This window comes from Meleagris gallopavo, chromosome 3 (genome assembly GCF_905368555.1).
Source record: "Meleagris gallopavo chromosome 3, MGAL_WU_HG_1.1, whole genome shotgun sequence".
NCBI lineage: Eukaryota > Metazoa > Chordata > Aves > Galliformes > Phasianidae > Meleagris > Meleagris gallopavo.
In genome coordinates, this window is record NC_139406.1 from 30685548 (window position 1) to 30697600 (window position 12053).

The following is a 12053-nucleotide window of genomic DNA, read 5'->3' on the forward strand; positions in this document are numbered from 1 at the left end:
TTAAGTCATAATGCAGTCAGAAACTTCTTGCCAAGCCTTTCTATAATCATTTGTGTTAAGGTCTTACCATTGCTCCTAGAGAAAGTAAATAATAAAATAAATCATCATTTCACTTCACCTGAAAGTTCCTGCAATCTACATGTCTTTAAAAATGGAGCAGGACTGATTCCTTGTATTTAACAAATAAACACCTATTACCCTACACATTTCAGAAACTGTCTTGTTGCCAACAGGAATTTAGTGAGTAGTCCACACGGGTCAAACTTCAGATCACTATAAAAATATCTGTTGTAGGTTGTTTGCTTTGTAGAATCATTGTTGTGGGGAACAGCAGCTCATAGGTATTTGCAAATTCACAACTAAAGATTTGTGAAATCTTCCTCTATTTACAAAAAGAAGTTTTGAAAAGAAAAATCTGTTGTTTCGAGTTTAGAGTTAAAAACATAAGAAATTCTAACTTGATAGACTCAGTTGTATTCGAAAGAGCCCACAGTTAAAAATATTTATGCTACTAATTTCAATGCAAGAGGAACTACTTTTTATCAGAGACTTATTCCAAGTGAAACAAAACCACATTTACTCGAATAGGCGTACCTATTCAGGCAGACGAGCAAGTCTCCAAAACATTAGAAGTGAATAAAATAAGCCCAGTTACCTTTCCTCCTGACCAAAAGTGCAAGCTCTCTCGTGTGAGATTCTCTGCTGGCTTTTATAAACATGACCACCTGGTCATGCGTGTGTTCTGAGATATCTCTGCCATTAATTAATACTATCTGATCACCTTCGTTCAGTTTTGGAATGCATTTATCAGCCTGTTTCAAGACAAAAAAACCCCATATTAATGTCATTGCATCCAGCCACATAAGCAGGAAGAAATCAGAATATTAAGTTCATCATGTAAGCAAATTCTTCAGAGTTCTCTTGTAAAAGTTTCATCTTCTGTATCAGAACATCAATCAAAGGATTCAGATCTAAACCTCTTTTTGTTGCTCCAAAACTTCTTAATGAAGATGAGGAACAGTTCAAACAGCATAGTGATAGCTAAAAGAAGAATTCATATTTATCAGATAGCCATTACCAAATTGCTCATAACAATCCAAATTTCAGACTGAAAACCTTAACAAATGAAACTTTCTCTCATAAAAAAAGTCTTCTAGGTGTACAAGATGACATTTGCAACCTTCCGTTTTTATGCAGTGACACTGGAAAGTCCAAATATGACTTTGAGGTTATTAAACTGAACATATCTTAAGTAACAGGACATTCCCCAGATACAGGCTCCTTTGCACAACTTCAACTTATTCATGTTTTGCATAGAAGACTACTACTTCCCAATTTGCTTCACTAAGAGCTTCACTAAGCTTACATCTTGCAACTTAGAGCAATTTAGACCATATGCTGAACTTTAGGACTTGCTTGGCTTTTTTTTTTTCTGCTACACTAGGTATACTTAGCTTTGTGACCAGCACAAAGGAATTAAAGCCACGGACAGGATATGATGATGGTCCCGGTCAACAGGCTCATGGTGTTCATGTTTGAGCTGGCAGGTTGGACCTCCAGAATTCATGCCAACCTCAGCCAGGCTACGATTCTGGTAACATGAATAGGAAGGATTTTATAACCTTTGAGAAGAGTGCCAACTTGTGTAACCATTTTATTATCACTGCTATTCTGATTTTTGTTCTATTTAGGAAGTACTCAGCTGTACAGAAGTGATTTAGTTAAATACATACTGCATTTTAAATCTTTTATAAATCAGATCTAGTCCAATACAATCTGTTATTCTCCATTTATAGTTGTTCCCAATGTTAACATGGGTTCCCCAACCTTTATTCCTCTAATGTTATTAGCTCTATCAAAAAGCAAACCTGAAAAAGATGTCCAAATTAGCCCTCTCCTTCTTATCCTGATTATGCCTTGCAGGAAGCATGGATAACTTGCCTGAACTAAGTGTATCATTACCAAATTAAATACAGAAAATGACAGAAATGAGGGGTGATAATGACAGAATCAATATGAAATAAAAACCAAACAACACCACAAAATAAATACTTCTTCCTACAAAAACAAAAAGTAACACCAAACATTTTCTATAGAAAGAAGTAAAGAAATGAATGAAGGATAAGGAAGATTGACAATGCTGCATGAAAAAGATATGCAAATAGAAGCAGAATGGGAATAAGAAACAGCCATGGTGTTCCTCAATACTGATTTAACTAAGTATTCACAGTTTCCCAAAAGAGACGCTGTCATTCTTTGTATGATTTATGGAGGCAAGATTGAAGAATGCAACTATGAACAATTGATTTAATCGCTGTAAAATATAATGGTTAGCAATAATTGAAAGGATAAATGATATAAAGTTCATATCAGTCATACTGGTCACATTAGGTCAGTCCAGCAGTGTCAAGTAGTCAACAAGAACACAGAGGGAATGGTGTCTGATCTCCTACATTTATCTATAATTTATATTTCCTGCTGGTCGCTGGCTATTATTCTTTATTACAGGAGAAGATGAATATCGATGTTCAAAGAAGTTGTGTTAATCAAGTGACATGTTAATGTCTTAACTCTCTTGTTTGATACATTTTATACAGTCAGATTGATCTCAAACGGGAATTAATTCTTTCTCTGTGAGCATAATTTGTAGATTTTTCAGATACTGAACATTTTCGGACAATTAATTATGTCAGAGATTTCCTCTCCTATTGATTTGTCCAAAGTTTCATTTTATGCTAATCTCTGTTATTGTTCCAGGAAGCATACATATTATTTTTCAATCAAAAGTTCTACTAAACACAACTATGACAACTTCTGTATCGCCTTAGGGCATTAACACTATTTCTAGGAGAAAAAAAAATAAAGAAAATCAACAGTATAGGAATCTTATTTAAAAAAAATACCAAAATAATAAATGGTTGGTTTTTTTTTTTTTTTGCTTCTCTGTCTTCAAATCTCCCCAGAACTCCAGATTTCTGCTATAGTAGAAGGGAATTTAAAAAAAATTTTAGTATGCCAAAAATGATATACCGCCTTGCGTGTACATTTATTTCCCTTCCTCCACAGAAGGCGGATCTTTTAGGCATCACTGAAGTTCCATGGAGCTAAAATAAACCAAAAACACACTCCATACAACTACTTACACTTACAAATATCAGCTGTATGTCACTAAATAGTCAAGAGCAGGTGAAAATTAATTTACAGAAAACAATATAATCAATCTTAATACTGTTATGTGCTAAAAGTACTTACATATTTTCCTCTTGCAGTAACATGACGTGATTTCTCTTGCACTGCTCTTTGTTATGCTCCATTGCATAATGGTTTTCAATATATCCTCCTGACTCTCGATAACCTGCTCACTTAGCATACTTTTTCATCTAGGAGCTAATACGTCGCTCATATCTATGCCAATACTTGCTAACTGAGGACACTTAAATGAAGTTGGACATCCAGCCCTTTTCCAATCCAAAAAGATATAAATGGATCAGAACTTCTGTACCTCCCAGAAGATAATCTGAATCGGCCACAGGAAATCACTGCCTCTGGTCTGTTTTATTTTTACTTTGTGGCTTTAAATAATAATGATTATTTTATATTACTCTTGTATTCACATAATTATTGTAGTTCATGACTGAGTTCAGTGCACTGCGTAAGTCAAGCCATAAATTTCAAACAGGACAAAATGCAAGTTCTCAAACAATCTATTTTAGCTCGACTTACATTATGACTTTCAGATACCAGCTCTGTGAGTGCTTATTAAATTTCTAGATTCTATAATATTCAATGTCTCCAGACTTTTGAAGCATGACTATCTCCTAACAAGTTAGCACTGATATTACATTATGAAAGTTGGTAAATAAATTTAAAAGAAAGAGAGGGGAAAAAAAAAAAACAACTTTGAGATGGGATAGTGCATCCTCACAATTTTTTGTAGAAAAAAAATTACTAAGGTGTTGCATCACTATTATTAGTCCACAATTCAGTATAACAACTCAGTGACTGTATGGGTTCCAGTGAATGTCCCACCTAGTCCAGAAATATTTCCATATGTGAAAATTCATGGAAAAATAGGGCCAGCATATCCTTTGCCATGGAATTTCACAGGTCTTAGGCATGTAAAGCTACTACTTTTCATTCATTTTCAGCCTTTCACTAACTAATTTGATAGCCCCTTCTTCTTTAAATGGAATCCCCTGCTACTCATTTCACAGTGCTCCAAATCTTACATAACTCTGCTGTACTTTCCTTAACTGCTTAAATTCCTTAAATTTCCTTAAATTCCTCCTTTCTTTTTCATAGGCTGCATAGGCCCATACCACTCGCTTCTGTACTGAATCTTCAATCATCCTGTTTGTATTTTCGGTGTTGTAGTGCACTATTGGAAACAACGAAAGAAAACAAATATGCTTTCCAACTGTGTCTTGTTTGGCTAACGATTCCTGATCTTTTCATCCGTGGCTTAAAAAAAAATAATAAATGACTGGTCAGATCAATTTCCAAAGAGAATGGCTCAGTTACTATTTCATATTGGTTATGCATTTCCAGCTTCCTGTGAGTAAAGACCTATGAAAACGGTAGAAGAAGTAATAAAGGAAAGATTATAATGGTAAGATATTACTTACAGGTGATCCTGGAGTTATTCTTGATACCACTAAGGGCATTTTTTGATCTATACCACCCTACAGGAATGTCAAGTAAATAACGACCATCAATACATCATGATCATAAGCATTTTAAACAAACAATCACCTACTTTTGCTTTCATATAAAATTTGTTCTGTCACTTGAGGTCAGTAAGATTGAACTCTCATGAGCAAATGTCAGGATGGTGTACTCTTTTTCCATAGACTTAACCTAGTGGCTTTGCTTGTCCACACATTTTAAGAGGCAATAAGCAGATCAAATGCAGCATTACTCAAGCCCTATCCTTCAAGCAAGCCTATTTCAACATTTGAATTCACAAGGTGGACAGTATTAAGGTATTATGGTGAGTGTGCAAGAGATCACATAGGATTGAAGTTCCAAAAAAAAATTAAATAAATACTCCCTTATTCCCTTTACATTAAGCTCTATCAACACTTCACCAATAAATAGCAAGGCAAAATGAACAAACATTACCCTGATTTTGATAGTATTGCTATTTTATCTGTTCAAATGGAATTTTTTGGCGATGCAATTAGAAAATCTACACGAGGAATGAATACTTGTTTCCATTTTTGCAATTCATTTTCATCTCTCCTGTGTGATTTTTTCATGGATACGTTTGATAAGATATAAAGCAAGTTAAATAGCTTGTGCTAATACAGATATTTTTTCTAGAAATTATTATCTTAAATTATGCTTCCAAGTTCATATCTACACAGCAAAATAGGCAGCTTGCCTTGGAAACATGTCACATCCATAGTATATGCAACTAAAGAATAGAGAAGTAGCAAAGACCTGTTTTCGTAAATATGACTTTATCATTTAAGGATTAGGCTGCCACTTCTAAAAATTTTTGAGTCCTTAAGAAATTCCTGTGGGATTTACTGATTTCTCTGAAGTATTACATTAAAACAAAAAAATAATCATAATACCAGATCACGGTATCTATATAAATCATTTTAAAATAACAAAAAGATTGCTGATTTACCTTTAGATTAAATCCAAACTTCCCATCTTCATCTGGTGTGATACGCACCAAAAGCAAATCTCCTTCAATTACTTCATTCTGCAATATACAGGAAAAAGCTCAAGCCAAATTTTTCTAAGTTTTAAAACCAAGCAGCAGAAAATTATAGTATAACATACCCACATTTAGACACTCTGAACAATAATTCTCCATGTAAATACATGTTCAAAAAACGAAGAAGCTAAGGTTAAAGAATACATTCAATTGTAAAAATTACAACAAGGGCTGCTCTGAAGGTAATGCCTCCTGTTTTATGATGATGGCCCACAACTTCAGAGGAGGATGTTGTGGTATAGCAGTAGGGGTTGAACCTTCCCACCAATATTTCATTACATGTTGTTGCCATGTGACAGATGGCAGCAGAGGGGCAGTCTGACAATAGCAGCTGACATGGAATTGCAGTTGAAGCAAAGGAGTGTCACTAAATTCCCTTATGTGGCAAAAATAGAACAAACTGACATTCATCGATGGTCTCTATAACTGTTAAGCAAGTAAACAGTTGATGTGAGCACAGTGAGGCAACGGGTGGTGCAGTGGCAACAGCAGCTCGCCTCTGCTAATGCAGACTGTTATAACCATGACATGCAGGTTCTTGTCCATCACTGGCAAAAATACAGAGCTAATGGCGGTGTCCATGTTGAAAAATAGTTTACTGTAGCTGAGAATTTTCTCTACCAAATAGTGTTAACAGTGCTCTTTGTATTGATTGTAGTTTCCACAGAAATAAATAGGAGGCATTACTTTTGAAGCAACCTATGCATAATGGCAAATGCGTTCTATGGTTTGCTGTCCTTACACTCTCACTCTCATCACAGCTTTTTCAACTGATACCTATTAAAACTTTCAATGCATTGCCATAGCTAAAGGTGACTTAAAAGGAAAAAAAAGGTACAACGCACTTCAAACATTTTTGTTCGAAAGATTATGGAGTAACTACAATTTCTTTAACATTTCTCTTCTAAAAGGGTGAACTGATATCTTCTCCAGGAAATCTCCAAGCAAGGATGATTAAAACTTGGCTATGGCTAATGGGAAGCCAAGTTAGGAAGCTGTTTAGCACAGCTCTGGAAGAGGCTAGAGAAAAGGTGAGGGACAAAAAGCTAGCAAGGAGCAGCTGCTCTCTAGTCAACTCAGAATTCAAAACACAATTTTTAGCCATCCCAGATGGCATTTGTGCTCACTATCAAGACATACAGGAGCTTGAATGACTTTATCCTAGAACAAATGAGATAGTCATGCAAGGATTCCCATTCCATTAAGAACTTCCTGCAGATGCTGCTGGAAATCTGGTTGCTATGAGAAATGAATGTACATAGTAGGCTTACCTATCATATTGTATACACAGCCTTGGAGAAATCTGAGTAAGACAAGAAGCTTTATTCCTGTTACTGCTCACCCCAGTATAAAATCACAGTTTTTGTCAGTTCTTAATCTACAGTTCAAAGCTACATATGTTAACAGTTTTGACTTGAAAAGAATGCAACTGAACATACCTTATCGCAGTAGTACTGACTGGAATCATCTGTTGAGCTACTTTTCGTAACATTGTCATATGTTTCTAGGAAGTGTTTATCCACCCCTTCCAATGGGTAAGAGTCAGAAATGTTACCAACTCCATTGGGAGACTGAGTCAATGCTTTAGGTGAGGTATGGGTCAGAGAATTCCGAGTTGGACTATTTCCCAATACGTTCCTTCATTTAAAAAAAAAAAAAAAATATATATATATATATATATATATGTGTGTGTGTGTATTAGAGAAGTATTGTTATCTAGATTTTTACATTAAACTGAGTAAAATGTGCAAATGTATCACTCAGATAAAAGAGCAAGTTTTTTTATACTTGAGGTTAAACAGCACTTCTTGACATGCAAAGTAATGGGACTGGAGAATGATCTATACATATCATTTGTTCAGTGGAGGCCTAGAAGAATGGGCAGAATAAAACTAGAGCAAGAGAGACATTTTTAGCAAAATACTTGAAGGTCAACAGTGAAAGGCACTGCTGAAGTGGTACATGAAATCACTGCAACAAAAGAGGAAAGGAGAACAAACCCTAGGGGAAAATACTTCAGCTACCAATTCTATTCACCTGTATTACCCCACTGTAGAGAGATCTTTCACTTGCATCGTAGATCATCATGATCAGGGCCAGTACCCTTTGCAAGCACGCTCTGTAGTGCTGCAGATAACCAGCATTACAGTGAATCGTATTTGATCCTTGCATGTATGCATACTGTTAGTTTTCTATTGTTGTTGTTTGTTTGTTTGTTGGTGGTGTTTTTTTTTTTTTTTTTTTTTTTTTTTTACAATTCATTATCTAGTTCACCAGTCCTAAAAGCAATATCTTACTTCTACTACTACCATCCTGTGAGAGTTAATCCCAGCATGAAGAAATAAAACTATATTATAAGGGAATGTAACATAGGCTTTTTACATGCAGAATTTGCAGTGCAACAACTATCAATAAATACAGACATTTACTTCTTGGTTTGCAGAAATCTGACTGCAACTAACAAACATGATGCCAGAGGTCAGCAGGCTAACTTATTTTTGCCTTAATGTTACTGATGTTCAGTTTTATTACATGTACTTAGCAGTATGAATGAAATGTTTTTGACAATGTTTTTACAACATTTTCAATTACCATGGAAAATATTCTTCAAAGATATTATTCATTTGGCTCTTTCAATAATTTTAAAATATTTTAGTGAACTGTAATCATGCTTAAAAAAAAAAAAAAAGAATTACTGGTTTTATTTGGTAGCTTCAAAGAGGCTTTCATGATTCCTGTGAGGTCAGTGTTTAGCAAGCAGGAACCACTTATATATAAACACATCATAACATATTTTTCAGAATATAGTTAATTTAAAAACAAAATTTCACTTGCAACTTAGGAGTTTAGTTCTTAATGAGTTTCCACCACGGAAAAAATTAACGCTGGGATAATGTGACAAATTGCTTTAGTTATTGCCTTCTGGCAGTAAAATCACCAGTGGATTTTGGCATCATTAAATTTTTACACAAGAAATGGAACAGTTTAAGAAAATCATTGTTTTGCTTTGTTAATAGTGCTTAGACACTTATTGGGATTTAAGTCTTCTCACATCCTCATGCAAAAACTGAATTTTTGAGAAAAGATTTACCATCTTCATTGATTTCAACAATTATTTCTGCCTTCAATCACACAAGACCAGTACTTAGAAAAATCAACTCAAGTTATGTATTTGATTGATAACTTAAGATAAAGATTCCATAGTAGAAATTATAAAGATGACTCACTTTGGTGATTCTTGTTCAGACGGCCTGTTAAAAATAAAAAGATAAAACTCAGTAAGCGAACAGAGGTTAAATCTTAAAGAAAACAGGAACTCCATTTAGGAAAAAGAAGTGTAAAAGCCAAAAGATGTGCTGACAGTAAATTAAAAAAAACGTATTCCCGTGCAGAGAGTCTAAATCAGGCAATGAGGGAATTTGTGAAACAACAAAAAATCACCGGGCAGCTCTAATAATTCACTTCCACTTTTAGCACACACCCAACTACCAATAACACACATCTGCTACTGTAGCCTAAACTGTGCTAGAGTTTACAGTGTACAATTATTTAACACGATACACTACGTCGTTTGAAAAAGTTTTAGATGTGGGTCATGATGACCAAAGATGTCACTGTATTTCTTTACACATATTGTAAATCATTTCTTTACGCTGTATTTCTTTACATGTAGGTAATGAGAAATTAGCATAGGCTCCTTTAAAGAGGTTAGTTACATGCAAAAATAGAAAAGGTGCTGACAGAATTTTAACATAAAATGTAACTAAAGCAGTGACTACACAGACCAGGACAATCTAACACAGAAAAGAAGGGTGGTTAATCAGAGTTTTCACAGAGCAGCTTGGCTGATTGTAACAGCATAATCAAAAGAATATCCACACACATGGCATCTAAGTGAATAAACTCTCCTCTCTGCTCATTATCATCTAGGAATGAAGGAATCTGTAATTGTAAAACTTACTGTCCTAGAATAAACGATAGCTTAAATTGGGAGGGAAAGAAATGAAGAAGAAGTGTTAGACTGGCTACATAGCCCAGTACTCTGTTCTCAGAAGTGGCAAACTAACATTCAAGGCAAGGCCAGGCTGGATGTGGCTCTGGGCAGCCTGGTCTGGTGGTTGGCAACCCTGCACATAGCAGGGGAATTGAAACAAGATGATCATTGTGGACCTCTTCAACCCAAGCCATTCTGTGATTCTATGAAATCAGACATTTAGTGATGCTTTGTGAGAAGACACAGTACCAGCAGCTGGCAGTTTTGGGATTTCTGTTGAGGTTTATTCAACCATACTTAAATGAAAAACTGACAGCATTGGAAAAGATCCTTTGGCACCATGCACACATACACATGCTGCCTGAGCAGCCAATCTAAGCAGTGCAGACAACTGTTGAGCTCATACTGGAGTTACTCAGTGAGAGAAAATTAAAGTTTTTTTCTGTCTAGTCAATGATTTCACTAAGCTTGTTAAAAATAATTTCTACCTTGAAAGCTCCACACCTACATAGGATTTGACTGCTGTTGTCCAGACTTTGTGAAGTGGGAACACAGGCAGTGCAATGACACAAGCTTTTATTTATTTTAGTTTAAGCTAATTGATTTCCATCTGATGGAAACAACAGTGAAGCCACACATTTTTGTGTATGCCACAAGAGAAGGGATACAGCTCTATTATTAACATCTGTGCAGAATTCAAGTTATCATACGTTAACCCTCTTAAAAGCTTCCACCGAGAACTACACACCATAAAATTGTAATGCAATTAGACATGATGTCTCTATTTTAACATAATCTCCTTCCTCCCCACCTCAAGAGAGTGAGGCCATTTGAGATAGAAAAAAATATTTCCATTTTCATTCATATACTATGTATAAACAAATAGCAAATTCTCAATCACCTCAATAATATATCCAGATACTGAAATGTGGGATATAAATTCCTAGTAATATTTGCTGAAGGTTCATCTGTTGAATTACTGCACTTTAATTCAGATGTATCAGTCTGAAGGAGTTACTGAATCATTCTGTAACCTTTTCGAGTATAAAAAGGTTACCTAGAAAATGACCAAATTCAACCCCTACAGAATTCATCAGTGACAAGGGAGCTGTGTCTTCATAAAGTCCTCAGCAGCACAGCATGCTATAGCTGAAGAATTTTAATCTTCACAAGTCAATGAAATATTACTTCTGACATATAATTATTCACCAATGTGATGAAGTACTTTGAACAGGAACAACAGGATCATATTTTCTGGCCAAACTGTACTCTACATTTTAGTAAGATATCTTTCACAACTCGTTTCACAACAAACAACAAGCACCATATTTTAAGTCAATAAATGAGAACACTCACCAGACCAACCAATCGACTTTTTCATCAAGAAAAAGAGACATTCCTTGCAAGGAGAATAAACTTTCCATTGGCTCAGCATGCAAACACTTCACAACTGCAAGTAATTTCCCTTCCTTACTCCACTGTGTATCTAAAAAGATGCCATTTTAATCTTCCACTCACTACAGATTGCTGTGTCAGTGATAATCTTTACAATGAAACTCTCTACTGTGAAAATCTACCTCTCTTCTGTCAAGTTTCAAGTAAAGACCACTCCTCCTCAGACGCGTGCCTTACCAGGGAATTTGCTATTCTGAGAACTGATGATGATAAGGTAAAGTAAAATCCCAAGAGAAAAGGGACAACTGAAACAATAGAACTGTAGCAAAACTCCCTCTCTAAAAACAACAGAAGGAAACATCTGTAGGTTTTGCCCTTGTAGTGTTCTTCAAGTTATTGAAGCTTCTTTTCTCTAACACCTGCAGGGGTGGGGAGACTGAATGTGGCAGTATTTCCATTACCAGATCTTTTCTGAGAACTACCCATTTAAACTGGGATTATTATTCATAAACAAATTAAACAGAAGATATTTAAAGCATCATCTTTTTTGCTGCCTTTTAAACAAATTCATATACAGCATGAGTTGCACAGTTAAGATTCAGAAATTCTGTGAACAAGTGAGCAGAAAAACCATTTAAGGCAGCTACATAGATTCTTTCTGCTTTCTACTTGAGCACTATTACAGAAAAACTTGTGGCTTTCACAGTACGCTCAAGTTTTGCAGTGAGTTTCTGTAAGTTCCAAACATCCATATTGATAAGCTGCTGCCATTAGCCATGAAAGGTTTTCTTCAGTTCCTCTACAGTTCCTTTACTGACCATACTTCATATAGCTTCATGTATTCTGATAATTTTCAAAAGCTCAATTTGCTGCAAAATTTGCCTTATCACAGATTTGCATTTTGGCTTTAGAGGTGACTTTTTTTTTTGACTGACA

The 12053-nt window shown here is 35.2% G+C and overlaps 1 protein-coding gene across 4 annotated transcripts in view; it reads right to left on the reverse strand.

Moving 5' to 3' along the window:
- PTPN3 (protein tyrosine phosphatase non-receptor type 3) overlaps positions 1–12053 on the reverse strand; it is a 160609-nt gene that overhangs the window by 27499 nt on the left and 121057 nt on the right. For all 4 annotated transcript variants that reach the window (XM_010708587.4, XM_010708588.4, XM_085220542.1 and 1 more), the window contains exons 15-19: positions 8956–8979; positions 7168–7366; positions 5636–5713; positions 4626–4682; positions 656–812 (exon numbers count right to left, since the gene is read on the reverse strand). In XM_010708587.4, coding sequence (XP_010706889.3) covers positions 656–812; positions 4626–4682; positions 5636–5713; positions 7168–7366; positions 8956–8979 — 515 coding nt within the window. The remainder of the gene's footprint in view (positions 1–655; positions 813–4625; positions 4683–5635; positions 5714–7167; positions 7367–8955; positions 8980–12053) is intronic.